Source organism: Marasmius oreades, chromosome 10, assembly GCF_018924745.1.
Source record: "Marasmius oreades isolate 03SP1 chromosome 10, whole genome shotgun sequence".
Taxonomy (NCBI): Eukaryota; Fungi; Basidiomycota; class Agaricomycetes; order Agaricales; family Marasmiaceae; genus Marasmius; species Marasmius oreades.
In genome coordinates this window covers 154,622-181,963 of record NC_057332.1, presented here as the reverse complement: position 1 = coordinate 181,963, position 27,342 = coordinate 154,622, and the positions used below count along the sequence as shown (strand labels likewise).

Below are 27,342 nucleotides of genomic sequence, written 5' to 3'. Positions count from 1 at the left end.
CCTTCATGCTACCATGCTTCGGGGTAATCTCTAGTCTGCAGCCTCCATGCCCGAAACAATCAGGAACACGACAAACCGACCAGCGGCGCAGTGCCGATTACCCGCTCGTTTCACCTACGAATGGTTTCCGGAGAGTTCGGGTTACGAACCCGACCTCGACTCGGGCCGTTCGGCACATACACATACCCGCCTCATCTCGGATTCCATCCACCCTTTAATTCCTTTCATTTGCCGCTGCAGAGAAACCGGAACGATAAAGAATTACTCAGGAGGGTGCCTTGCATCAGAGCTGACATTTGACGGATGGGTGTAGACCAGAAGTTGTACATCAATGATCTGGCGTTACATGCCCAGGGACGTCGTCCGAATTCGTGCGTATTTAGTGCAAATGGATACCGGTCCCGGCATCCTCGCGTCGTGTGCGTATGTTAAAACTCCCGAGCCCGGTATATTCAAGGAAGACAACCAAAAGACAACCCTAGTGTGTTTCGATGGTCCTGTAAAGTATTGGTTGATGTTTTCAGGTTACTCGAAAGTGGGCGTTCATCGCGTGTTCTTCCTTGTGCGGGGTTTCGAGGAAGATGGGCCATTGAGCTTCGCAAGGTGATGACGGTGAGAAACAAGAGTCTGCGCGGAGACGCGTGACGGCCCGAGAGCAAAGATTGCCTGCCGGCGGGTTCCTGGGCTGATCCTTGTTCCCCAAAGACATCGACGGGAACATGAACGCGTGTTTAGATCTGCTTCTGAGAAGACTCATTTCAGAGGGGTTTCGTCGTCGTCAAACCTCGACCAGTCGATACGAATATATCGACATAAAACGTCCTTAGACACGAACTTCAAGAAAATCAAATTACTTGCTGGTAACATTTCAAAGGTTATCCTTATTCCTCTGCGCCTGGATCATTTCACACCTCGATCTGTCCCCCAACCCTCTCAGCCTCGAATAATGCAGTTGCTTGTCCTTACCCGCCTTTCCGATAACTTCAAAACATCTCGAACATTCCGCTTTATCCTCCAAGTGTTGATCCTGAATATGTCTGGCGAGGCTCTGGATATAGATCTTCGGCCTTTTACACCCTTTCCAACTGCAAGGCACCCTATCCGATTCGGGAATAATCGGCCCGACCAGGTCGTTCGTCTTCGGAGCACGCGAAGAGTTCAGGTTCTGAGTTGCTCGGCGATTTAACCACGCCGAAACACTGACGTGCTGACGTTCCATATGTTTTCGTATTTCGTTCAAGTCGAATCGATCGCCGTCCTCTCCTTGGGGATGGAAGATGTAGCCGCATGGTTCTCCGCCTGGGCTGTTCGTCCAGAGACATCTCTTGGGTTGGAACCGGATAGTGGCAGCAGTAGAATTACAGGGCCTGGCGTTGAAGTAAGAATTATAACCGGTTTGGTGGGAGATGACCTGTTTAGTCCGAATAGGGCCGGAGGAAGGGGTAAGATCAGCGGAACCGTTGGTAGCATCGAAGACGTCATCCTGAGCGGATGTGGAAGGCATTTGGGCGGAAGAACAAGGTTGAAATCTAATGATATCAATGAGCTTTGGCACACGTCGGAGAGCTAGAAACGACGGATACTCACTCATGGAGTTGGCTGCCATCGCTACCATTTTGCGTCGCTAGTCTTTCCTCTTCTGCTGCGGAAGATGCAGCGGCGCGGATAAACGAAAGAAATCTGCAGTAAAGATCAGGATTGAAAGAGCATAGTCATCGTACTGACAAAGACGTACGCTTCTACACCTTCAGGGTCTTCATTGAAAGCTGCCGTCTGTTTTAATTCGGCGTATCTATCAAAGAATGAGAGGACGGAAGTGGAATGATTAGGCGGAACACGCACTCTTGCCCTAGGATCATATCGATATCAGTGTCTTCCTGAGACACGGGTGGCTGAGTTCTGAAGCTATTTGCCTCGTTCTTCGAGATCGCACTTCAACGAAACTTTCAGTCAGTTGAACGACATCTAATGGACTAGATACTTACGACGGTAAAGCTCCTGGAGTCAAGATGGCGAAGGGTGCCGCTAAGGAGTTCATATTAGTTCTCTCTTCGCGACCATGAAAGTTGCAATCAAAGGTGGTGTCCATGTAGAATAGGCCCACTGGAGAACTGACCCATATATACCTAGCATGTCTCTGCTTTGGCCGACCCCAGAATCTGATGACAAAACAAAGACTCATGCCACATCGATATCCCCCAAATAGCCCAACAATTGCACCAGGCGTCAGCTATGGAAGCCTTGACCGATAGAATCCCGAATTAGAAATGAAGCACAGCTTGAACGTTCATTCGGGCTTAGGTAAATGATGGTATATCAGGCCCATCCAACGGAGGAATAGGACAATTAGGACTCTTCATTCTTTGTCCTTTTCTTTGTACGCTACACGCGAGAAGTGTTTGGTATTAGGATCACTCGCGTTACACGAGGTTGCGAAGGGCTCACCCAACTACTACACGATGTCAAGTGGATGCTTGTCAGCCTTGCTCACCAACACCTCCACACTCTCCTCTGATTCCAGCTCTTTCCGAAGCTTCCCAGCCAAGACGGGTAGATATCCGCGTTCGGTGTTCGTATGTCCACCTGAGGAATGGCGGGAGAACTCAGCTCTTGGGAAGATGATGCAGGAATGAGCGATAGTACTCACACAAAACGACGTGTTTTCCAGCTGCGACAGCAGCCAGTACTTCGTGCTACAAGCTCCCATTAGTATCCGTGTGTTGATAACCAGGTGAGCAAAGGGGGCATACATGCGACATCTCCCCCGTAAAATAGACATCTGCGTCCTTCCCAAGAAGCATAGAGCCCCCCGAGCCGGCGCAAATCGCCACGGTTCGAATTCGGTCTGACGCGGTAAGACCTAGACCGTGACCAACTTGAACTACGCGTTTATAAGCACACGAAAATGAAAGGCGAACCCATAAGAGGAACTTACTATGTTGGATTTTGAGATGCTCCTTAATCCTATCTTGCAACTTCTGAAAGGCAATCGGTTCATCGAACACTACAAGTCTTCCCTCTGCGCCTTCGCTTTCTCCAAACGCAGCCGACAGTTTTTCCGCACCCAACGCTCGTACAGTTCCACGCGACCGAGTGCCGTTTCCACCCAAAACACCATCAGCTAACCAGTCGTTCACACCTCCCCATACGGAATCTACACTCGTATGGGGGCTATATACCGAGATACCCTCCGCAGCACATCTCAGAAGAGATGACTGGAGGGGATTCGCGAGTGTGAATGATTGTAAGGGTTTGAAGATTGGCGGATGGTAGGATACGATGACGGAGATTTTTTCAGTTAGAGATTCTTCGAGGACTGCTGGCGTGAGACTAGAAATGGGAAATCAAAGTCAGGTTTGAGGCAAAGGTGACTGCTAGACTTACTCTATCGTCAAGAGAACTCTCCTTCTATTGGGTTTCGATACGGGAGATTCTGGAGATAAGCGCCGGTAGGTAAAATCTCTAGCTCTTGTAATTTGTTAAGATTCCAAACCGAGAAGGATTCCTACCTAGCATTGGAAAAACGTTTGGATAATTTACGCGCCGAACCAGTTTTCAGGGAGGTATTGAGAGACCTACATTATCCCATTTTTCCGCAAGCCTTAGCGGCGCAATACGTTCCATGGCGTTACAGACAGCTTTAAAAAATGTTGAAGCTGCCATCGTATGAAATAATAGTGCACTTGGAAAAGCAAAGTAGATGTCGGAGGGAAAGGGAAGTGTCACGCGTGACGCTCGTGGCATCCGCATGTCTGGTACTCCTTTCTTCTTCTTCCAGTACTTATAACGTACCTGACAGTGGTCGTAGGTCTCTCAAACTCGCAAGACACAAGAGGAGTTCCTATAAACTGTCAATCCAATAAGGCAAGAAATTTCTCCTATATCTCCTTTCACCCCGCCAATTCTTTTGTTAATTTTTGCAGATTTTCGCTTGCAGCCAAGATTAACTCCAATCCTTGTGGCAGGAATACGCTATGCTCAGTCAGAGCCGATGACTTCTCACCGAACATGCGTTAGATCTTTGGCCATTACCGGAGATACACACTTGCCGGTACGGGAGAATTGGAATGGTTGAGCGGTAAAGACATAATAAACCCTATTACCCTTTCTGCGTTTCCAAATGAACGTCTGAACGTAAGTGATCCTAGGCTCGTTTATATTTTTGTCTCAAACACAACTCGGTTCTCTCGGGGTCCTTCCCATTCATTTTAGCAAAAATGAACGACAGCGGCTAAGCACGTTTTTTCGCCTCCTGACTGGGATGTTGAACGTCGACCCTTTCTTATATGTGGCGTCCCTAGTTCTCCCCTCCAACAGAAACCACCTCCCCTCCCCTCCCTCCCTTCGAATGGATACCTCACTTGGAGACCGGCGCACCTCGCTGCTTGACCTAGAATCCAAACTCCTCCACGAGCTATCCGTCGTTCGCTCGAATCTCAATCAACTATGTCCTATCATTTCCCTCTTCCCCACCGAAATTTTCCAGATCATATTCGCATTTTGTGGAGCTCACGAAAACATCCGGTCCAAATACCGCCTTGCGTTCACCCAAGTCTGTCGACACTGGCGCACCCTCTCACTAGGGATGCCTTCGTTATGGTCAACAATCGACCTTAGTGACCTTCCCTACGCTGCACTATGCCTTTCGAGGTCAGGAGAAGCGTCAGTTTCGTTGGTTTCGACGACCTGCACGGAGTTTGTAGGGGGGGTGGCGATGGCAGAAGCGAGAAATAGGATATGCAAGATAGACGTCGTTTCGTTTCCCAACTCCATGCTTCGACTGTTCTGCAGTATTGTGGGGTTCGCATGTGAGTTTCCAAATCCCAAGATGTCTATTCCTGGAAATCTAGAATTGGCAAATCTCAACACCCTCGCACTTCGTATTCCTACAATCTCCGACCCTGTCGATCTTTCTCCTTTTCACCTTGGCTCGGTAAAGAGGTTGTCGTTGTCGGGCGTTGGGGTGTGTTGGGAAACTACGAGTTCGGATTTGAAAGTTCTGGAGTTGAGCAGGCTGCCTGGTCATCTCGCGCCGACGATGGAAGAGTTGTTGGGGATCTTTGAGAGAGCGAAAGAGTCGATTGAGGGGGTGTATTTGGAAGATGTTTCTTCCACCGGGGTTGATGAGTTTCCTCCTTGGACTGAGCGAATCCAGGCTCCTTGTCTCCGGAAGTTCAGCGTCTCTTCAAGAAGCCGGGAATTCGTGGAGGCGATCGTCTCAGTGTTGACTATTGGACCTCATACGGAGGTGGTGGTGGGCTGCGGGGGTATGAGGATGGTGGTGGTTGATGGCAAGTTGGTTGATCCTGAGGCCAAGGAAGATGATACCTTAGATACTCAGGAGTCGAATGCTGTGGTAGTGGAAGATCGCTATCCGTTTTGAACGTCTGTGCAGCTTTCCCTCCAGCTCTGTTGTCCCATCACTCGGCATTCAAGTACATATGATAGGATTCTGATTCATGTATAGATACACATCAACCAACACAACCAATATCACTCATTCGCGCTCTCTCAACCTTCCATCTAGAGCCCGTTCCCCTCGTTGCGCTCTAAAACATAGAGAGCAAACTTATTGAAGTCCTGCTTCGTACATCCTCTTCCGGGCTATCGGGTATCGTCAATAGGTCTGGATAGCCGACGGAAGTACAGAGAAGTAGATAACGAACCTTTAACGCATAAACCACAATCTCAGATCCTTCCAATCCTATCACTCTAAGCACATTCTCCTCATCGCGCGTACACCGTACAGAAGGAGACGATAGCCAAGTGTTCATGGTCACTTGTCGTAATGGTTCTCGGCGGAAGACTGCAGCGGGAGCCAGCAAATGCTAGACGTTAATCCTCTGAACTTGCTGAAATGGATAAGAAAACTGACCCAGCCTCGTCTTATCACCACTCGAGAGAAGCTTGACATGTCCAAAAATCGAATCGCTAAACTCTTTCGACCCGCGTTTAATGAAGAGTTTGACTCCTCGAGCTTCGGATAGTATGGCTTCGTTTTCTTCTCCTGTAACATCTAGTATACATAGACAACATTCGTAATGGAAGTACGGATGATTTTGTGGGGGAAAGGACATACGAGTATAATCCGGTGTTGGATGTTGGGTTTTGGGTTTAGTACTGGCTTCCAGGGGTGCAGGTGTCACAGTATCCACGAGAAGGCCCAGAGGCGTTGCCTCTTTCGTGCTGCAACTGGCCCATACAGGACGATCGGGGGGTCCCGCTGTCGAGTTTATATTCATATTCATACTCTTGAACGTAGATGACCTCGCGAAAGACGCAAAACCACCGGAGGATGGTGAGGTAAAACTCATAGCAGGCTGTTGAAATCGAGTTGAGCAACCCTGTTCTGATGGGTAAAGTCGAACGAGCTGGTCTGACCTTCTGGTGTACGGTTGGAGGAGGTCCTTGAGGAAAAGTTGGTTTAGATGAGGGTACTTCAATGCTCGATAAGGTTTTCCCATTTTCTCTGGTGGTCTATCATGGTGTGTAATCAGTTTCGTGTGATGCATGGAACGAAGATAGATATACCTCTGACGTGGAAGGACTAGTAAGATCGGGAGCATTCTCGCTACTCTCGCCACCAGGAGCAGCTGAACACTCAGCCACTGCGGTCACTATCGGAGATGAAGCCGCAGTACTCTCTTCGGTCAACCGTTCGATCGGTTCAGCGCTGACACTCTGAGTACAAACGAGAGTATCAGAGAGAGCAGGCCACAGATCAAGGTCGTGCTCTTACCTGTCTGTTCGGTGCAATGTTATCCTCCAGTTTCACCGGTATAGGTGAACATAGAGGGATCTGAAATCAAAGCAACGGCCGTCAGCTATGCGAGGCATTTGAAGTGAGTCTCTCTACCTCATTTTCCCTCTCCCGAGTTGGAGTCCTGCTCCGCTTATTAGGGTATATCGCAGCCAAATTCTAGACCTTGTCAAGAGAGGAGAACCTTCGCCAGTCCTTTGTTCAACGTACGTAGGGGTATCCGAGACTCTGATTACACGAGGTTGATTAGATGGAAGTACATATTGAGAATTGGGTGAACCTTACATTCAGATATTCTTCATCGTGAGTTGCCTTGCGCTTCAGTGATGAACGTTTGGTTTCGCAAACTTGGGGAAATACTTGATCGGCGTCCAGTCGTAGGGCGTCCTTGGATTGACGGGCGTTTTCAAGTAGCTCTGAAGCAGCATTTTCCTTGATTACATTTCCGGAGCCGATAGGGACCGACTCGATGTCAATGCTATTGGAACTGGGGACAGAATTTCGTTCAGCTTCGTTTAAGCGGCATAAAGGAAGATGAACGCACGAAAGAGAGTCGGAGCTTCCACCCACTATCCTCTTTGAGCACACATATCCAACCGTAGCAGCGAATGAGGCCATTCCGCAGACTACAAAGGTAAATTCAGAGACGACAGGAAACATTCGGTGTTTTCTCCTGGAAAGGGGGTGTGGTGAGGGTGCGGTGAGGGTAGACCTTGGGGGTTTTGGAAAAGACGAGTGGGGTATTCTATGAAGACATTGAATTGCTATATATGAGGCAACGAGGTATGCCTCACCCATGCCTCGAGGATCAATAACCCCAACCCCTTTGCCTTCGGTTATCATGGGCAGACGAACACGATGTCGGTCTTAGTAGTTACACGTGTAGGTCGTGGTAAGGGCCACAGTGATCGTTGAGTTGGGGAATATCGAGATTCAATGCCTCGAGACAAGGATTGCTTGAAAATACGATGCGAATGGAATAATGAGGAAGAAAACCATCCTAGATATCATCAAGGAGACAGAGATTTGCAAGTCGAACGTGCTAGTGTCAAGAGGATATTTATATTTATTGCGTGTTGACGTTGAACGTTGAACGCGTGGTAGAGGTGTGTTACGGGTGGCGCATTGTTAGCATCGTGATCATGTCTCCGTGTCTGTTCGGGGCAAGAAAACTGTAGAATGGATAAATAAGAGGCCAAACGTTTGGGATGCAGCCTACTGTGTAGAACGCACCTTTTCCAAACCTCTTCTCCCTCCGAGTCGACCAAAGCTTAACGTACGGAAGCTTGACCCTTGTAAGGGGAAATTATGTATAACCGGAGCGCTTGGATCAGAAAGATATCTGATATGAGAAGTCCCAGAGATGGACGAAGGCGAGATGTCAGATGAGAAACGTAACTTACCATATTAGGGGATGCACAATCCACATGGCTTGCCGCCGGTAAGATCTTATCTCTGGGCTTGATCTTATCGCACAACTTGACATTCAACCACGATGTGCTACGACCAGGTCCCAGTGTTACTATTGAAGATTTTCAGGAACAGGTAGGAATCGACTCGAGGCTTCCCAGCAGCCCGTGCTTACGCAGTCGACGGTAAAACCCCAATGATAACCCCCAATCTCCAAGGCCCTCGTCGACACTAATCGTTTGATATATTCACAGTTGTCTTCCCACCGAAAGAATTACCTCGAGTAATCACGAGCAAATGGATGGTGAGTGAATCGTGGTCTATGATCGCCATAGGGGAGTGTTCATGGATGCTGACTTTTTCCCTCTCTCCCTGTTGCTGACCACGCATTGATTGATGTCGTTAGAGAGATGACTTCATCCATCTCACTTGCAATATTACATTGGTAACTGCCCTTTGGAACTCTGCAAGTATACGAATTGTGATGTCTCAGTCGAGTAGGGGACTAGGGTTCCAAATGGTCAGAGAAGATTTTGGGTTGATGTGTCGAGGTAGGTAAATTACACGGGCTCTTGACTTAACCTGGCCTTGAGAACGAATATTGACAAGCTATCATTCTGGTCTTGAATTGCTCATTCAAACTCGGGATCTGGGACAGGGTGTGAGGGGAGGAGGGCCGTTGGGAGGGAGGCCGCCGGTGAGAAGAAACGTCTCTCAAGGGCTGAAGGGACCACATGGAAAATTGAATTACATTAACTCCCGTTGTATAATATGGAAACGCCTTGCCTTGGAACGTTCGGTGTTTCAATGAACCGCAGGACGTCAGGCTGGCAATAATTTACCACTCAGTCCCTCGGTGACCGACAGAATAAAGGGGATAATTGCTGCTGCCAGTTACTACTAATTTGACGTCTCATTCATATGTTCAATTTACAAGAAGTCAAACGGAATCAATCTGTGATGGAGCTCGATTTCCCCTGCAGCTGAAGGCGAACACATGGGAAATCCACCGACTCGATGTATTGTACGTACTTAGATTCGCCCGTGAACCTGGGTCTGCCTTCAAAGTTCAACCACCCACTTGATGGCTGATGGGTCAGTAAACATGAAATCAAGCTCAAGACCTTTCATTATTCAGGTACCGACGAGATACTTCACAAGTCACTGCCCTTCAGTAACCCGGCGTCGCGGGAATGCGTTAAAAGCTTCAACCCGGCCGGTTATTTACCCTCTCGTGTTTGGAATTTACCCCGTACTTCCAAAACCTGCCAGCTACGTTACCTTTCGGACCTTTCCGTTTTGGCCTCTTTAGGCTTTGACTCGACGATCCCAGATATTGAATACAATCGGATTAGTTCGTAACTGGAACCGTAATACCAACGACATGATGCGAATGCCAGTGCCCGCATAACGCGCACTGGTACTCGAGTAGTATGCTTGATCATGGCTGATTGCAACAGTCTATCGGAGTTCTCGTACCGTCCGTTTTATTTCTTGCTGAACGTACGGCGCACGAGGAGTATCCTGGTATTCGACGGTTCGGAGTAGTATTGTATAGGAGACTCTCAAACACCTCTAGTATTACCCTGTGGAAGAGCTCTGGCACTTCCCGTGACGGACGATCAAGTTGTACCCCATGTGGCCCGAGGAATACCTGGATTCATAGAAGCTATATTACTCTTATCTGCGAATTATTGAGGATAAAGAGCTGCCATTGGTTGGTTGGCAGTGAGAAGCGACGGACGGTGGAGCAGGCGGTGGCGGGTTTACTAAATCTAAGAGCCTGATCCCCAACTTGTTGTCCCCAAGGGCCGGGGCTTCCGAATATCCATGGGTTGCTACCAGTAGTCACCTACGATCGAATGATCATCTCCAGATTTTAGTGTGTCTTGTACCCCGGTCAATGCAAATCTTTACCAAAAACGACGGTTCGCTTAAATTAATCAAAATCCTCAGAATGTAGTTCATACTTCCGAACAATTTTTGGATTTACTGGGGATAATTTAGGATCAAGTTCTTCAAAGATCGGTAAAACGAAACAAGTGCTTGTATTAGCTTTACCATCATCTGATCTCCTCGAACTTCGGGAGCACGATATTCGTGTTGCGGTCCCCTTTCGTCGCCGAAGTTAAAAAAAGGCGGTAGTAAGGGCGCGATGATGCGGGAACCCGTACTTACTTATTATGGGGGTCAAGTAAAGTTTTGACTTGGGGTACGGGTTTTTTGAATAGCTAATCGCGCCCTCGTACGCTCGAAAGAATAGAGTCTGCGTCAAATACAGTTTTCCCGTTTCTGTAAGTTACGTTCTATCTATCTCTATGGATACAGTAGATTTTAAGTGCTACGTCAAGTAGGGGATAAGTTGAGTTGCTCTAGAAATTGTTGTGTTGGAGAAAAAAAGTATAAGTTATGGCCTCGAATGTTATAACGAATATAAAGCAAATATAGTACGCAGGAAATAAAGCTTATGCTGCGGGTGTGTTGAATACAGGTAAGGATAAACATGAAGGATGGTAGGAATGCGGATTATAAGGGGAATACAGTCGAATTATGAATAAAAAGAACTTCTATACCAGGAAAAGAAATTTAATAACCGTAGATCTCGGCCAGTTTTGTTTTGTACAAGTCTTCCACAGCGGCCCTCCGAATGTTGCCTTTAGTGGCCGTTCTCGGTAGTGACCCAGGGGGAACGATAACGATAAACTTGTCTGAAACGATGCGTTCATGGATGTATCGCCTCGAGTGGAACAGACGGGTTTTACGGAGGATCTCCTTCTTTAGCCTGCCTTCGTCCATATCGACGGCCGACTCAACGAATATCGTCGGTGAAGGACGGCCTGTGCCAACGACAATGCAATCGGCTATAACGCCACCGCACATAGCGCGTGCGTTGTCCTCGATGGCTCTGTGGAGACAGAAAAACAAAGCATTAGATCATTGTGACTCGATAAGGCGAAATGAAAGTTTTTAATACGTACTTCGTGTCACACCTCAAGCTGTTCTGACTCTTGATCCAATCATCATCTCTCCCACAGAAGACGTATTCCCCGGGGTTAACTTCGAGGAACAAATCACCAGTGTGGAAATGACCATCTTCGGGGTGGCGGAGGCTCTCATGGGGACAGTCACCGGATTCAGAGCGAATGATGAATTCGAGCATTCGTGCTGTAGACTGATGGGCGGCACTTTCCGACGATTGATGGATGGGCTTGAAAAGGTAGGAAACGCCATCGAGAGGGCTGAGTATCAAAGTGTTTTGTCCATGGCCACGCGGCGACAGTAATGTTGCCCCAGCTTCTGTGCTTCCAAAGAGGTTCTATGAAAATGTCAGTTATCCCGAAATGAAAGGTAGAAGAAGCAAACTCACCCTGAGAGCGAAACCAGATTTAGATGCATATTCTACATCTTCACGAGGCAGCGGCATTCCTGATGTCAGGATCTCATCAAGACCGGCAAGCAACGAGGCGAGTTTGGGATCTTGACGGGCTGTTCTGAAGTGCATCGAGAGGAAAGCTGCGAACTGGAATAAACGGTTTACTCCCGCGATTGATATCATATCCATCAGCTCTTGAGAGGAGAACGGCATTGATGTCGGTTGCACTACACAAGCGCCATGTTGGAGACTCCCGATCAACACTGAGAAAAATAAGAGCCTGAGTTAGACAATATATTCCGGTGTTGGACTGATCCGCAGAAAAAAAAACGACATACTGAATGTTTGACCTATGTGGCACATGCTTCCCCTAAGTAGATAGATTAGATTAGACGTTACCTCGCACCGTGAAGGGAGATCAAACTTACATCCAAGTAACGACATCGCGTCGAGTAGCGAGATAGGGCATGCAAGTTTGCCGAGATTTCACGACCACAGAGTTCAACCAGGTGTAATTACAGGGGACGAGTTTGGGGCTACCCGAAGTGGAACCACTGGTATGGAAGTAGAACGCGATGTCGTTGCTCTCTACTGGCGGCAAGGACGGGAGTGCATCATTTCCCCCGTCGATTTCTGAGAGACCGACGGCAATGTGAAGGGGAACGGGACTTTTACTGGATATCGAGTAAAAGTTGCTATCGCAGATGAGTGCTCGCGCCTGTGATTTGTGGAGGAGTTCGAAGATGACTTCGGGGTTGGGGAGTCTTATGCTGAATAGTTGGGGGATGTAGCCGGCTCTGGAAAGACCGTAGATATGTAGAACGTCGAGGTATGTTGTCCCCGCGATCCTAAATTTGGAGATATATATCAATGATCACACGCAAAAAAGGATAAACACAGAATGCTTACCATATCCCGATGGTTGACCTCTGCGGTATGTTATCCTGTCTCAGCTTGCGTGCCCAATACCGTGCAAAGAGTAACACATCGTCATAGAACCTCTGATATGTGATCGTATTCCATTCAAAGGATTGCGATGAAGAAGTCCGCGGGATTGGGAGCTTGAAGACGGGTTCTGAAGGGAAGGATGCAGCACTTGACTCAAGAACGTCGAGGTGTGTTCTAAGCATTGTGGATTGAGATCGAGTGCGAGAAGGAGGAGGGAGGAGGAGAGGAGGGAAGGAAGACGAACAAAGGCTATTCGGTGAAAAAAAATTGGAGAGGCAATGTTCGCACCTATATATACTTTTCGTTGAGATTTTGAAAGGACTCCGGATGTATTCAATCAGTGGAATTGAAGGAGAACACGGTATAGACAGCCGAAAGCGGATACTTACCAGATGTCAGTGAACAGGTTACTGAAGGTAAGTTAGTGTCAGGATCCCGACTGAAGTTCTGTCGGAGAATAGCCTTACGACCACGAGGCGAGAATAAAAAAGTTAACGGGCGTCCTGGATCGTGATCATCAAGGCACATTGGGGGTGCAAGCCGTGTTTATTGATAGCTGAAACGACATATCAGTAGCGATACATAATTCAATCCTGTTCTAGCAATGAAAAGTTCACCGTTAAGCCTTGAAAAGAACCAATCATGGAACAAGGAGTTTGAGGAGTAATGTGTTAATCCCTGCATCATTGCTGTTGCCCCTACAATTTCCAAAGGAATGGTGGAGGACAAGATTTAAAAAAATAAATATCCAAAATTAACCGAATTCCCCCGCCAAGGTCGGAGGTTGAGAGATACAACATCACGTGCTGATATCGTAAATCGGGTAACCCAACGCGGCACAGAGGTTGTTTCTCAGTAACTGCCACCTACCAAATGTCCAACTTTTTTGTGACTCATTTCCTCCCTCTTACCCACGGACTCCTCAAGGCCTCAGCTCTGACTAAGACCGTGTTGTCGATGACTCGAGTTAACATTCATTCGTCTTGCGCCATATCTCGGGCGTCCTTCGAGGCTGAAAGGATTGACTAGTAATCTTCCGTGATGTTCTGTACGAACAAGGCGTCCCTTCATTTCTCTTTCGTTGTCTCCACGTATAAGATAAACACGAGGATCGGCGGGCTGTGCGATAGCCAGCGTTCTGGCTCAGTGGCTCTACAGCTTTGAATTGTTTGCCTCCGATGATCCATTCCGCCCCGTTATTGCCGACTTGGAGAATCGCGCTCGTGGAGCGCTCAGTGCAATCGTCAAGGATAAGGATACGCCAAAGTCTTCTTTTCCAAGTCTATCATCGACGGTGAGCACGACGCCCGTATCCCCGCGAATCTCAGGGCCCACGACCTGGAACGCTCCCCGCATGCAACCGCTGTTTTCGGGCCTTCCAGATCCGTTGAATAGCGTCTATGGGGAATCTCGGGTAAGTTCTGAATCTACCCACTCCGTATCCCTGGGGGTTCTCAATTGATATGCTATGCAGGCGGTATGATGCGCTCATGACTTGTTGAATGTTCGAGCTCGTGGTGACTGCACGTGGTGAAGCATGGTGGCCATGCTAGTTGTCTCGGGAGTGTTTGTCCACCGATAATCAGTGTTTATTAGACGACGTTCAGTGTGGTGTCAAAAGCGAATAATTTCCGTCTCTACCAAGCGAAAAACACTGCTTCAAGGGCTTGGAGCAAAGAAAAAAGAGACCGAACTGGGCTCGAGGGCGCTCTCCGACAGTATCGAAGCGAAGAAGCATGCAGATAGTCTAGCTTCCTTTCACTTACTCTCGCTCGGACCGGAACGCAAAAAATAAGTGGAACTAGACACAACTTCAGCGGCGTTGAAACATAGGGAGCTTGGTAATCGGCGAACGAAATAACGAACGTACGGAATCCACGTTTCAGATGATCACTTACGGTTTAGATTTCACGAAAGGCAATGTAGTCCCATTAGCTCCTTGGTTCTGTTCTGTCTCGGACATAAGCTCGGTTGCGCTGAGGGCAGAAGGATGTTCCAGAAGTCCTCACTAATTCCTCGGCAAGCAAGGGAAGCTGACTCCATAGGAGTTAACAAGAGTGACCTTATTTGTATGCCTCACTCAACAGAACTCTGAGAAAAGTCATTCAGTCATGGGTGACGGGTCGCCTGGCAGGATTAATTACAACCTCAGGAATACAAGGACACTAGAAAGAAGTATGGGTACATCGTGATCACTTATCTATTCGCACGCGACTCATGTTTCTTACCTTCTGAATTCTCTTCCCATAGGCAGGGGCGTAATGACCGCGTTTCATTTATCTATGTATGACAGTAATAAGATAACTGCGTAAAGTGTAATCTCGCTTCATCCAAAACGAGAGAGCGCAAATCATTCATATCTTCATATCTCCATTCCTCCATTAAACCTTTTTTCCAGACGAAGGGCCCTAGATCCACTAAAGAGGGTTCAAATGCAGCTCGGTGGCCTGAGGTTCTTTCCGTTATGCTGAAATCCTGATTGTACCTCAAGGGTTCAGTTGAGGGCGACTCGATGGAGTATTTCAAAGTTCCTGACTGATTGGGCCCTCTGCAACTGTCAAAAATTTTTACCCGAACTTGAACGTCAGTACAAAGTGTTCAGAAAGTGGTTATTGATGGATTTGACTGACGCCCAAAAAGGACTCAGCCTTAGGGGTTTCTCCAGGCCCCATGAACAGGCCAGACCTGACGCGGACGCGTGACGGGTTACTGGAATGTTGAGCTATTTCGGCATGATATCCTCCGTACTGCCCACGACTTAGGCTGCCTTTGCCCAAATTGACCAACGATCTACTTACACATATATCCGACTTAATGAAATGCCATCAGAGAATTGAGGTTAAAGAAAACATGGTGATTCAGCTACCATTCTTGAATAAACTTGGATAGTTCGGACACTAAGATTTAAACGGCTTTAGGTGCGATCTTTGAAACAAGAATCTGGTAGCATCATAAGTTAGTAACTTACCATAGTCTACTTAGCTCTTGCTTAAGTCGAGCTAAACGCCACAGCCCCTCCGGCATCTATTTACTGTATATATCTGTATTTCCAGAGTGTTCGGGCATTGGGGGCACGCCATACGAAGTAATTCACTTGCGAAAGAAGCGTTCCATAGTACCATCAGGACCAGAAATATTAAATTGCCAGCTGTGCTTCCAAATGAGCTGGAATTAACTGAAACATACGAACGAGTTTCAAAAAGAACTTGGAAAGGATCATCATCGGGCGGATAAGAGCCAGTATGCCACGAACCATCAAAGCGTCACTGTTCTGTCGGATTTAGGGAAGCGACGACCGAAGAAATCGAATGCGTGCTTCTGCTTCCACTTAAAAAATGAAACAACGTTGAAGAGGCAGCAAAGCGATAAGGTCATCGGAAGTTCACTGAGAGGAACAAAATAAGATCCACTTGGGTTCTTGAGTAAACATGATCGAACGATGTTACCTTCATCTGCCGATCATTCATACCACTACTTCAACTGAGGCCCTGTCCTAGAACAATAACTCGTACCGATATCCGACTTCCCGACCAACGGCTTGACAGAAAGTTCAACGCGCGTCGGTTGATCCGCTGATGACTTACAGGAAGGGACAAGCTCTAAATGTTGGGATCATTCATCGAACGGTATTAAAAGGCACTGTCCCCTCCCTCCTCCTCTCTAGCGCACGCGGGAAGTTTGGAAAGGACAAGAGCGGGAGATTAAACCATGGGTAAAGATGAGAGCACGATACCGTTGTCAAAACTGCCTTGAAAAGTTCGGGGTTTTCTTTCCCGACTTTATTGCACGTAAAGCAAGGACCCCGCACTCCCACATATATCATGTACATAGTGCCATAAACGATATACGGATATCGGTCCACTTATTCAAAACCCGGGCGAGAACTCGTATGGCGGGACAGTGTAAAACTGTACATAGATGTTCTGACTGCCGGATGGAAATCCGTGACACTCTGGGCTTTCGGCACGTACATTAGTTGGCTTTTCCCCCCCAGAAAGTGCAGAGTAGGAACTTGGATCGCCTCCCGACAATTGTCCGTGATGCCCAAAGGAGGACGGATACACGCCGGGATAGATGAGCGCTGGATATTGGGCAGTCCATCTCAGAACGTGACTCGCTATTGAGACGGTCGCGCGTCCGCAGTGTGTACGAGAGTACTGACCTGATTAATGCACATGAGAAACACTATTTAATCGAGACATCAAGAAAAAACTTAATTCCGAATATCCGTACATAACGTGATCCGGTGAGTAAGCGTGATTTAGAGCCTGTCCGGATACAGTACTTAAAACCCGAGTCCTGGGTCGGACTCGGATTTCGCAACTCGGATTTTGCAAGAGGGTTTCGGCTCAGGGCGCGCGAGTAGGGCTGTGAGGCACACCTCGTTATCTTCCTCACGCTATGCTGCCTAAAAGGGTTAATCTTTTGAAAGCACCCCATCCTCCGTCTTTACGTGACAGATTTGGGGGGTCAGGTTTGAAATCTGTGCAGCCGAGCATACAGTACCATACGAGTAAGTATGTTAAGATGGGGCTGATCGTGAGAATATGTAGGTCAGTGACAGGAGACCGTATTGAAATTCAGGAGTTGAATGACAGAATGCACCAGGTTCAATCAAACGAAAGCCATTGCCATTCGGGTAACTATAACCGATGATTGAGACATGCGCGCCACTTACGACGTCCATTGTTAAACGTGAAATGTAAATCCCTGCCTATATTGTGTTGCCTGTGTGCCTTTCTCTGGTCGGTAGCTAGGCGAGCATTCTCCAGGCTAAATTAAGGACAAGGGCAATTCCAAAGGCTTGAATCCAAACGAAAGGGTGGGTGAAAATGGTACCGACCACTGCGTGGCCCGCCTTATGCCAATTCATTCGTCTCCATGGTTGTGGGAACGACGAGGGGAGGGAAGGTGTGAGTGAGAAGTGACGTGAATGCCCATGGCTGTTTCCAAGTTTCTTGAATTTTCGTGTCCAGATACCAGGTATGGAGCTAAATTATACCATAAAGGCTTGCTCCGAGTCGGTCAATTACTGGAGTACTATACCAGTGCGAGTTTTCTGGGTCACGTGTTAAAGGGTTTACTGGCAGCGGAGGCCGGCGGGTCGGATCCTCCAAAGAATGGCCGTCCACAGATATAGCAAATTGAAATAGTACAGTACCTTATTGGCTTGCTTTGACCCTCCATAACGATCTACACAGCATCCATGATCCATCTACATTGATGAGATCACACCGTCCAAGACTGGACGGTATACTTCAATAGAGGGCAATGAAAGTCAAATGCAAATGAAGGTTGAGCCGCGTAAACGTGACTAACCGCGTGGCGAAACCCGGGCACGTGGCGTGGTGTTGAGATAAATCTGGCACTTCTCCGCCTTCCCTCTCTACCTTCATTCCGCCTACGTAGAAAAACGCTATTCTGCTCTCTGACTCAATCTCGGCTGACCGGACTCCATGTGAAGTCCTCGGCTACTTCGGACACCCTGAGCCTTATCTACTATCTCGGATATTGAGTCAATGCTCCGATAACACGTTCAGTGAACCTTGGCTTGGCTGGCCGTGTCTTTCGTGCAACTTCATTTATGGAAGTGGATTCCTGCATTTATTGTACAAACATTTTTGATACTGCGATTGGTGTCATTTTCAGGGTAAACGTTTTTGACACGTTTTGTATCTTGAGGGGCCGCCACTACTCGTTGGAGGACGAACCTGCTTGGCTTTTGTCATCGAAAAGCTCCTTCAGGTCCGACAAGTCTACCCCGCCTTCTTGATTCTTTTCTCGCTCCTTGAAGTCTCTCTCGAACATTCCCCCCAAATCGTAAACAAGATTTGCACTCATCTGTCCGACGGCGTCCCGATAATTGAAGTGACAAACATGATATCGATCCGGATTGCTGGTCTCTTCTCGCAAATAGCATGCTCTTGTCAACTCGAGGTTCTTGGAAGTGATGAGGGTCGTGTCAAGGACTATGAGGAGGTGCCTTAGGTGACTGGCTACTGCGTTGTAACGACTGGCACCCTCGATATCCGGAAACCGCACGCTCTGGGCTATGGAAACTTTGTCTCTCGCTTCTGTCAACGCGTGTTTGAGTTGTTTCAACGCAAGTTCGATACGAGCCTCCGCATTCCTTTGCTCCTGTTCCTTGTCTTTCTCAGCATCCTCTTCGCGGCGAGCCTGAGGGTATTTTGGTTTTGCCCTGCGCCTCCGCCTCCGCTGGTAGAATCGTTCCTCATCGAAGGTCAAAGATGAACCGGGGAGGCTATCAGGTCCTGTAATGATGGGAGCAATAAGGGGAGGATGCCCGGGAAAGGTGAATGTCTCGTTTGTGATTTTCAGAGTCTGGTCTGCTAAGAATAGTAAAGACCTTAGTGCGAAAACGGCGGATGCGGCGACGCAGGGGAGTGACAGGTGAGATGTGCTACTCTCGACGTCGGTTAAATCCACAATCTCCTTCCCGAGATCAGCAACAGCACACCGAGCCTTTGAGAACTCGTCGTTGAGTTCGTTGTAAAGGTTTGACCATGGTTGACTCGGAAGGAGAAGGCTTCGCATAAGCCATAGAAAATCGATGTTGAAGCGACGATTCTGTGTTGGCGAGTGATTGATATTCGCAGCCCATCTCCAGAGCCGTTTTCCGAGCGGGGTACCCTTCGTGAACATTGATAGGGCTTGGAGCAATGGGAGGATGACTAGCATAAGAGCCAGGATTTGACCGAACGTCCAACGCGATTCCTCAGTTCCAATCAACGGCATGTTCTTTTTTATCATGAACTCCGTGTCAATGACGGTATGCACAGCAATTATCAATGGAAAGAGTACCGCCGTGAGGCACTTCAACCGAGGTTCCAGCCACTCCCACTCACGACCGTAAACGAGGACTGTCAATACGGTGTAAACCCACACCAGAGCTTGTGGGATTACTCGACGAAACGCTCTTCGGGTAGGGGATACGATTAACCAGCTGATGATGTTGACGAGCATGACGGAGATTTCGATATTGACAACCGGGATCACCATGAATGAATAGAAGGCGAGTGATAGAATGCGGATTCTCCGGCTGGTAATCGGAAAGTCCATGAAGAGGTAGGTCGTGTTGATCCTCTCGAAACATTCAGTTGGAGGTAAAGATGGGTTGAGCCCACGGATTCTAAGAACTCCCCAGTGCCAAATTCCAAGGACGCCCATACCACTCAGATGGATGCTCACGAACACCACCCCTAGAAGCTGTCTACTCCTCCGTGGCCACCAAAATAGATGTCGTTCACGAGATGGACGAGGAAACCAGGTTAGAAAACTCCATCTTCTAGGTTTCCGACTAGAGCGCTAACCCAAGGAAGCGGATAAGTAATTTTGATTTTGTTAACGTATCGCATGCATGTCACTCACCACGACTGGCAGCACTTCCGATCTTCCCAACCATTCCAGAGTCGGTACCACACATAACACCAGCGCACTCGCATTCATCATCCACATCAAGTTGAGAACCAGCACTGGGCTTGTCAAAGTGTGTGAATTTCGCATGGAAGAAGACGTGATAATCACTTTTCGCTCTAAATTTGGGTGAATTATATTTTCACACACAGCGTGAATTTCCTCTGAAATAAGGGGTGCAAAAAGTTACAAATGACCGCTAAGTGCAAAAATGAAAATTTCACTATATTTGGCGTGAATTTCGCGTAAATGTGAGAGCTGTGCATATGACATCATAGCTGTCACATTGCTAACCGGCGCAGCAGCAGGCCCCACTCTCTCGCTAACTATCATGTCTTAACATCAAACGTCGCCCCCCTCCCCTCGTTTTCATCTCTACCTCTGTCTTTTTTCTTTCCCTTTCCCCTCGTTCTCAACCCCATACCTTGCTCAATACCTGCCAACGTGTAGTTCAACAGTCAAGAAGAAGAAGTGCTGTCGCTGCATTCAATGGTTTTGTGTGCAGAAAAAGTGCGTGTACCTTCTTTATTAATGCTTTCTTTACAATTTTGACCAGGAAAATTCATGTGTCAGGCACCCACAAATTGAACAAACATGCTGACCACGATTCCGAGCAGGAAGAAGCAGATATGGTAAGCCTTTACGACTTTTTGTCAATGTCTGCGCTGACGCAGATGCGTACAATTTTGATAGCAAAACTTACAGCCTCACAAGTGAAGGGAAACAAACTGAGGTGTGGATTGAATCGGTTTTGGGCTGGCATAGAGAAATCAAGGTGTAGACTGGCTGTAGCCCGAGCGTATTCATGTAAAAAGAAATGAAATTCACGTTGTTTTACCCTCCATTTTCCCCACTGTAAGATTGAAATTCTAATCAAAAGTATGTGAAAAAGGTGAAGGTATTCACCTTGTTTGTGGTGAAAATCTGGATTTCTTGTCGGAATTCAACTGGGTGAAAGTGTTCAAAAAGTATGTGAATCATGAATTTTTTCACATCATGGAATCACTGTATTGTTACCTATTTTCACTAATAAGGTTACGTGAAAGTCCGGCTGAAGGTAGGTGAAAAACTATGTGAAAATCACCGACTTCTACAGTCTCAGTGCAGTAGGATATGATGGTTTCCGAGGCCAATTGTCACTTGTTGGATGCTCGTCGTGATGAGCAAAGCCATCGAAGATATCAGGAGAGGTGTGTATATCGCTATAAGTGATTCTTCTTCTTCAAGATCGAGTTTTCCGTCATAAGTGAAGAGGAAGGCTGGAGCGAAGGAAAGGAAAGTTTGGGCGTAAACTGCTACTCGTACGCCGATCCCAGAGATGTCTGCGTTTGGTGGAAGGCATTCGGTACTGGGTGGCATCTCATCTACCTAATGCTCGGGATTTTATCTAGGGAGGAGCAAAGGTGTAGATAGTTCTTCTCAAGAGAGTAAGTACACGCCACGGGGAGGGACCCACAGTCCTTTCCAAGAGAGTATAGTTTCATCCTCGTCCCTGTGGGCGTCCCGGATGGCAGTCTGACAGAAGGAATGGTGACTAGGGTTATCAGGCGAGCACTCAGCCATAATTGATCAATACAAAGAAAGCATCACATGTTGTTAAGTAGAAGTAGACAGGAAAACTGTATTTCGAGCGCTTGGCTGTTTGTCATCAATTGTATGGAAGCTTATCTTCAGAAGCTGCTACACCACACGGTTTTATGAGTTCATACATAGCGAGCTGGACTGCACTTGAATGTTCTCAATATAAAAAACTGGAGGGGAATATCAAGAAAAATCAGAGGATTCGAGTCGCATAGCCCACCGCGAGGGTCGAACTCGCAGCCTTCAGATGTATCCTGATAATACAGTCCGTAAAAGTCTGACGCTCTATCCGATTGAGCTAGGCGGGCGCCGACATAGAAGACTAACAATGGTTCATCTTCGCAATGGAAATGCAAGGTCAACTCAGGCTTCTCCGAAATGATCCTCCGAAACCTTGTTCCGGTACGGTTCTGGATGCGAACTTTATTCATCACGCCCCGCGGCATCAATGCATCAAGCATCAAGCTTCAAGGGGTGCGCACGCAAATACTGTGACAAGCCGGGTAGGTTGAAAGGTGCTTGGAGGTCAGAAACCACACTCGTTTCTATGAAACGATCCTGCGGCTGGTTGCGGGGTCAACTCGGCCAATCAAACTTCCAAATCGGGAAGGTGTAGGGCCCTTTGTGCCGCGTGCCCTCATCAGATGCTGGCAATACAACTTTTGGGGGCCTGACACATTTTTTCCATTTTTCCATTTTATCACCAACACTTTGCCAGTCTTTCTAACAAGTTTCAGAGGCATTAATTCAGTTGTGGAGACCTGCCAGCTCAAATGGCGCATTGATTGAATGAGAAGACATGAGGGATACTAGAAAATATGATTGTGTCGACGGAGAAGTTTCGCTACTGATCTACACTAGCCTTGACACTACCCGTCAAGGCCGAAACGCTGATAAAGACTTGTATACTTCCTGACTAAAGCTCCAGGCTCGTAATCATGACGCCATGGAGCTCTTAACGGAGCTCCTTCCAGTGCCCAACTTTATAAGCGTAGATGCACACCATCATGTATCCTCCCCACTAGTAACTCAAAACAGCCTGAAATGACGGTCACCAACACGGTCACCGCAGAGCTTTCTTATGTCTCTCTGCCCTCTGATGGTAGCCAACCACTCCGATACTTAACCAAACCACCAGAGGGTGTTCCGGTGACCAACTACAAGGAAGTGAAGCACTTGGTTCCGGTCGAAAACGTTCGCGGACAAGAGGATAAATTCACCTTGGACACCTCCGGGTTTCAGTTTTCACTGAATCAGCCCACGAAAGTCAAGACGTTTACGGATGACAAAGAGGTGGAGGAGAAGTATTACCCAGAGAGCGTTGAGGTTATCAAGAAAGCTACAGGAGCTTCGAAAGTCTTCATTTTTGATCATAGTGAGCTCTGTCCGTCACAAAACAGGAAAAGGGCTGGAGTTCATTGATTCTTTTCTCTAGCCGTCCGACGGCGCATCGAAGGTGAAGCCGGTATCGAAGACCCCAAAAGACGTGGCCCAGCAGCGACTGTTCACGTTGACCAAACACCTTCAGCTGCTGTCTCCCGCGCTCATCGCTATTTCGCCTCCCTGGGAAATGAAGAAGAGGCAGAACGTCTTTTAAAGAAGAGATTCCAAATTATTAACCTCTGGCGTCCTATCACACATCCGGCTGACGATCGGCCTTTGGCGTTGTGTGATTTTAGAAGCACCAATCCGGAAGAAGATTTGGTACGGGTCGAACTCGTGTTTCCAGAGAGAGACGGGGAGACGTATGGGGTGGTGTGGAACCCAGGACACCAATGGAAGTATTTGAAGGGAATGAAACTGGATGAGGTGATCTTGATTAAATGGTGGGTGATCTATGTTACTCTTTCACCGTCATTCGTTGGTCTAATTCAGTCTGAAAGCTATGATTCAGTACGGGAGGAGGGGATCGCGACTATGACCCCACATACCGCTTTTGCTGACCCTTCGACGCCGGAGGGAAGCCCGCCAAGGGAGTCGATTGAGCTCAGGGCACTGGTCTTTTACGAGTGAAGAAACTCGTTCAATTAGAGTTCATGCTAGTGTTTTGAACGTGTACTACTACTGCATTACAATGTATAAGTCTGTAGATTTGAAATTATCGATAACAACCAGTTTCTAGAACACGTCTTCTAAAACGATTGAGTCAAAAACCATTGTTGATTGGGGTTCGAAGCGTCGCAGTCCCAAATCTGAAGCTATTGAAATGATGAGTACCACACCAAATATGAATTTGAATGCAAGCTTACAGGTGTCCCGGCTGCCATGTTTCCATTCGTGATATCAACACACTTGTTATGTCCAACCCAAGAAATCGTGTTCGGCGAGTCAACCTTCCACTGTTGTTTGGGGTCTCCCACCACGCATTCCGTGATCTGAAGCAGATACCCGTTCGTTGCGTCTTCCCTTCGTGTATCCAAACACTTGTTGGCGACATGAAGTCTGATGGGACCAGTCAAAGGGGACACTGGAACGATCCAGGTTTGATTTCCGGCGGGGAACGTCTCCCAGGCTCGACCGCAGACAGATAGCGAAACGCCGGCTCCGTCGTTGAGGTTTTCAGCAGTCATGCAGAGAGAAGGTCGGTTGGCTAATGAGAGGTGAAATTATTGATATTGAGTCAAGCAGGTCGAAGTAAGAAGGCCCGTAACTTACGATCGGCAGGGCCTCCAACGAGTCTAGACGGAGGACTGATAGCGTTTCCGACCGGTTCCCCAATAAACTTCTGGTTCGTGTTCTGGCTATCGCACTCCCAGATTTGAAGTTGGTTGCCGTCGGTGATGTTGCCGTCAGTGAGGTCGACACACTTTGTGGTGCCGCTCAAACGGAAGGTGAAATCGTTCACGGAAATCCATTGTTGATTCGGGTTTCCATCCCCACAAGTCCAAACTTGAAGCTTGGTACCGTCTGCCACAATACCGTCTTTGACGTCCAAACACTAAAGACATAAAGAGAGACGGAGTTATTATTAAGCATTTCTTCGGGGAGAATAAAACCCTACAACGTTACCTTCTCCATCAAGTCTTTGAATATCTTGATCTGCTGGGGTCCGGCGTTTTCCTTGGAGAAAAGCGAGAGATCCCAAGCATGCTTAGAGGAGTCTTCAGTGTTGCAGTCGTGGATAATGACGGGAGAACCATCTTCGTTGGCGGTGGCAGAGATACAACCCTGTCTTCCAGCAGCATCGACTATGTTCTGTCAGCGTTATTCAGGCGATGTAAGAAGGAAACACTCACAAGCTGGCGATGCGCTCTGCAACTGGATTGCAGCAGAGACAAGCGTTACGAACGTTGAGAGGGCGAGACCGGTGACTGGGCGCATTTTTAATGAAGAGATGTAACTCGAGTTCCCTTTGAAAAGTTGAGTTGTATTTCCTGAGCTTTTATTACTTCGCTAAGCGCGCCGCACGGACCTTTGAGCCCGCGATTTTATATTTGGTTGAGGGCGCGTTTCATACCAATTCAGGGTTAGGTGAACGTGTGAACGAGCTTTCAACGGGCTTCACACGCGAGCGATGTTGATCTGATGGCAGTGTGGCCGCGGAGTCTGTAACGCTTCGGAGGGGGGGCTAGATTTGGGTGCAAAATCTGAAGCCTATTGTTCCAAAATCAGTCGAGATGTATCAAACGAAGAGTTGTATCTTTCATATTCGAGTCTCTCGTCTCATAATCTAGTGCCTCCCGAATACGTCTGTAGCTTACGTTGCATGTAGCGGTCGCAATACGGCTATATTCAGACGAGAGAAGCCTCGAAAAAAAGCATTCCCGAACTGCGTGCTATCTAGGAAGAAAGATAGAGCGGGGAGTTCGGGGGACATGCCTATCACCGTTTTCAGTTCGATTGGGAATCGGGTGATGCGCCCAGGCGAGTTTGTGTAGACTGTACGTATGCGAGCCCACATCAAATCATCATTTTGTGGACGAGCGTTGTCGGATGGATGGACTGGGAGGGTGTTATTGCAACGGCCATATGGATGGAAGAACATTCAGACTACCCCAGTAAGCTACAGGAGTCTGTTTCGGAGAAGGAATGAACGGTGATCGGTGAAAAGCTGCTTTGGATTAGACCGAATACAATCGTAATATATGCTAATAGCAACGTACCTTGAAATTTTAAACATTGCTTCCTACGATCTGCGTACTGCTCCCGGAGTCCACCATCCGTATCTCCCAGCGCCCGTAGTCCCTCTCCATCCTTCCGCACACATCGAGCCTTCCTCTCTTCAGTTTTTCAGCCACTTCCACATCTCCGGAGGATTCAACTCGAACTTCCTTGGATCAAAATCCGGATCGTGCATTAGCCCCAATCCAACGACACCGTTCATATGTCTCTGAACAGTCCACGAGCACCACGATACGACCCAAAGGTATCCGATGACCCGGGAATAATGCCAGTAGCGGTTACGGATGCACTTCACCTCATCTTTCCCCATTTCCTTCTCGTTTCGACCTTTCGCAGCTATAGAGTACAGTGACCGCCACATCCACATCCCTACAGTTTCCAGCATAACCCCAAGTGCTTGCGAAAAGAAAAACTGCATATCTGGTCCTGTGAGAAAGGAAAAAACTGTATTGTACGCTTTCCGAGGTGGGGAGATGGACGCCATGGTTTGGTGGAGGAGACCTGATAGCAGGATGGCGGTAAGGCTTCGGATGACGTAGTAAGAACTTCGATAAGTGCTGTTCGGTGAGATGCGGAAGAGGGATAGAATGAACGATGCATGAGATTTGAGGATCTACGTAATCATGTAACGTGTTTTAGTAGAGCTGGAATAAGAGGTGTGCAGGAATCCACGTACTCGTCGAAGGAGTTGGTGCCAAACACGCCTGGTAACCTGTTTATGAGAACGATTGAACGAAGACGACACTATAAGGACACTCACCCCCAAACATTCCTCAGACTATACCCCTCAGTCCAATCCCCAAACAAAGGCGGACACTGCTGATAATCCCAAACACCTATCCCCACCATCACGATAACCAATCCAAGATGGAGCGAATTACAATAAGCGACAACCCTCGAAACGTAAACCACAGAAGTGATGAATCCCCAAACGAAATCGTCTTTTATCCGGATCTGGAGAAAGGAAGACACGGATGACCGTGTGATATAGCTCGACAGTCGGAAGTACCCAATAGATATGATGAGAGCGATGTTTTTATGGAGTAGGAAGTGTTTTCGAGAGTCTATCTGTATCCGGGGATTATCAGCGCGGTCCTGGTTGTAAGGTAACCTCGGAGAACTCCCATGTTCCCATCCAATCCCTCGAGGGTTCGTAACAAGCGAAAACCCCCACACTAGCCGCTCCGTGAATGGTGCAGAGGATATATCCGTATCAATACGGCCCTTTTTATCGAGTCTCCTGAACGTGTTGTGGAGATCCTTCGTCAAAACGAGAACGTCGGATGCAATCCACGTCTGTAGAAGGAGAAGCATGGCATATCCAACATCGCTGTTGGCTGGTGGAGAAGAGGATTTTCGAAGGACTGTGGTGTATAGTATCCATAGGAGGAGTAGGAAACACGAGTGTCTAACGAGTTGGGATCGACATGCGAGGCTAAAGAAGAATGTCGCTTCGAAGAGGAATGTTAACAGGAGAGTGGAAGGAAGCATGGACAATCCATGCATTAGGGAGAAAGTCTGAAGGGTTATATGAAGAGCATGAATTGAGTTGGAATTTGGAATGAATGGTTGCCACGAGGGGGCGATTTACTCCATCTGGTTGACGGTTTTCAATCATCTAGTATACCACGAGTAGAAAAGTAGTGCCGAATAGAAAGAAACGGGAGAATTGGCGTCGCTTGAGCGGCGAGGGATGAGTGAAAATGAACTACGC

At 47.8% G+C, this 27,342-nt stretch overlaps 9 protein-coding genes and 1 non-coding gene across 10 annotated transcripts; 2 read left to right on the top strand and 8 right to left on the bottom strand.

Moving 5' to 3' along the window:
- Positions 1-868: 868 nt before the first annotated feature.
- E1B28_002123 (uncharacterized protein) lies at positions 869-2,120 on the bottom strand (the record flags this gene model as incomplete). Its single annotated transcript, XM_043159035.1, has 6 exons — positions 869-1,529; positions 1,588-1,680; positions 1,736-1,792; positions 1,843-1,932; positions 1,986-2,025; positions 2,117-2,120. 6 exons carry the CDS (start codon positions 2,118-2,120, stop codon positions 869-871), a joined length of 945 nt encoding a protein of 314 aa, XP_043002633.1.
- Positions 2,121-2,452: 332 nt separating this feature from the next.
- E1B28_002122 (uncharacterized protein) lies at positions 2,453-3,624 on the bottom strand (the record flags this gene model as incomplete). Its single annotated transcript, XM_043159034.1, has 7 exons — positions 2,453-2,583; positions 2,648-2,693; positions 2,751-2,881; positions 2,936-3,330; positions 3,385-3,433; positions 3,494-3,509; positions 3,580-3,624. The coding sequence occupies 7 exons, from the start codon at positions 3,622-3,624 to the stop codon at positions 2,453-2,455; spliced, it is 813 nt and encodes a 270-aa protein (XP_043002632.1).
- Positions 3,625-3,736: 112 nt separating this feature from the next.
- Positions 3,737-5,383, top strand: E1B28_002121 (uncharacterized protein; the record flags this gene model as incomplete). The annotated part of the gene is made up of 3 exons (XM_043159033.1): positions 3,737-3,864; positions 3,924-4,134; positions 4,213-5,383. The coding sequence occupies exon 3, from the start codon at positions 4,262-4,264 to the stop codon at positions 5,381-5,383; it is 1,122 nt and encodes a 373-aa protein (XP_043002631.1). The 5' UTR covers positions 3,737-3,864; positions 3,924-4,134; positions 4,213-4,261.
- On the bottom strand, positions 5,276-8,140 carry E1B28_002120 (uncharacterized protein). The gene is made up of 13 exons (XM_043159032.1): positions 7,994-8,140; positions 7,555-7,932; positions 7,305-7,505; positions 7,046-7,247; positions 6,971-6,988; positions 6,857-6,919; positions 6,740-6,799; positions 6,532-6,681; positions 6,382-6,477; positions 6,080-6,320; positions 5,876-6,016; positions 5,667-5,806; positions 5,276-5,604 (listed from the first exon to the last, which is right to left on the bottom strand). The coding sequence occupies exons 3-13, from the start codon at positions 7,418-7,420 to the stop codon at positions 5,524-5,526; spliced, it is 1,308 nt and encodes a 435-aa protein (XP_043002630.1). The 5' UTR covers positions 7,421-7,505; positions 7,555-7,932; positions 7,994-8,140; the 3' UTR covers positions 5,276-5,523.
- Positions 8,141-10,457: 2,317 nt separating this feature from the next.
- On the bottom strand, positions 10,458-13,218 carry E1B28_002119 (uncharacterized protein). Its single transcript, XM_043159031.1, has 7 exons — positions 13,109-13,218; positions 12,453-13,047; positions 11,972-12,391; positions 11,882-11,913; positions 11,538-11,806; positions 11,149-11,486; positions 10,458-11,075 (listed from the first exon to the last, which is right to left on the bottom strand). The coding sequence occupies exons 2-7, from the start codon at positions 12,671-12,673 to the stop codon at positions 10,757-10,759; spliced, it is 1,599 nt and encodes a 532-aa protein (XP_043002629.1). The 5' UTR covers positions 12,674-13,047; positions 13,109-13,218; the 3' UTR covers positions 10,458-10,756.
- Positions 13,219-18,182: 4,964 nt separating this feature from the next.
- On the bottom strand, positions 18,183-19,867 carry E1B28_002118 (uncharacterized protein; the record flags this gene model as incomplete). The annotated part of the gene is made up of 2 exons (XM_043159030.1): positions 18,183-19,817; positions 19,859-19,867. The coding sequence occupies 2 exons, from the start codon at positions 19,865-19,867 to the stop codon at positions 18,183-18,185; spliced, it is 1,644 nt and encodes a 547-aa protein (XP_043002628.1).
- Positions 19,868-21,719: 1,852 nt separating this feature from the next.
- Positions 21,720-21,814, bottom strand: E1B28_002117. The gene has a single exon. It is a non-coding gene; the product is annotated as a tRNA-Lys (tRNA).
- A 732-nt stretch (positions 21,815-22,546) lies between these two features.
- On the top strand, positions 22,547-23,519 carry E1B28_002116 (uncharacterized protein; the record flags this gene model as incomplete). The annotated part of the gene is made up of 3 exons (XM_043159029.1): positions 22,547-22,881; positions 22,942-23,332; positions 23,390-23,519. Exons 1-3 carry the CDS (start codon positions 22,551-22,553, stop codon positions 23,517-23,519), a joined length of 852 nt encoding a protein of 283 aa, XP_043002627.1. The 5' UTR covers positions 22,547-22,550.
- A 119-nt stretch (positions 23,520-23,638) lies between these two features.
- E1B28_002115 (uncharacterized protein) lies at positions 23,639-24,827 on the bottom strand (the record flags this gene model as incomplete). Its single annotated transcript, XM_043159028.1, has 5 exons — positions 23,639-23,704; positions 23,756-24,096; positions 24,162-24,444; positions 24,516-24,694; positions 24,743-24,827. The coding sequence occupies 5 exons, from the start codon at positions 24,825-24,827 to the stop codon at positions 23,639-23,641; spliced, it is 954 nt and encodes a 317-aa protein (XP_043002626.1).
- Positions 24,828-25,728: 901 nt separating this feature from the next.
- E1B28_002114 (uncharacterized protein) lies at positions 25,729-27,134 on the bottom strand (the record flags this gene model as incomplete). Its single annotated transcript, XM_043159027.1, has 3 exons — positions 25,729-26,241; positions 26,305-26,332; positions 26,389-27,134. The coding sequence occupies 3 exons, from the start codon at positions 27,132-27,134 to the stop codon at positions 25,729-25,731; spliced, it is 1,287 nt and encodes a 428-aa protein (XP_043002625.1).
- Between the last annotated feature and the right edge of the window lie 208 nt (positions 27,135-27,342).

Bases quoted from the DNA above. Each gene is read 5' to 3' on its own strand.
- E1B28_002119 (XM_043159031.1), bottom strand. From the start codon at position 12,673: ATGCTTAGAACACACCTCGACGTTCTTGAGTCAAGTGCTGCATCCTTC. The intron at 11,487-11,537 runs GTGAGTTTGCTT...ACATTTTCATAG, and splicing joins AATCTGGTTTCGCTCTCAGG to AACCTCTTTGGAAGCACAGA. The intron at 11,076-11,148 runs GTACGTATTAAA...CTGTCTCCACAG, and splicing joins AGCTTGAGGTGTGACACGAA to AGCCATCGAGGACAACGCAC.
- E1B28_002120 (XM_043159032.1), bottom strand. From the start codon at position 7,420: ATGTTTCCTGTCGTCTCTGAATTTACCTTTGTAGTCTGCGGAATGGCC. The intron at 7,248-7,304 runs GTGCGTTCATCT...TTCTGTCCCCAG, and splicing joins GGAAGCTCCGACTCTCTTTC to TTCCAATAGCATTGACATCG. The intron at 6,321-6,381 runs GTCAGACCAGCT...CGATTTCAACAG, and splicing joins CTCCAACCGTACACCAGAAG to CCTGCTATGAGTTTTACCTC.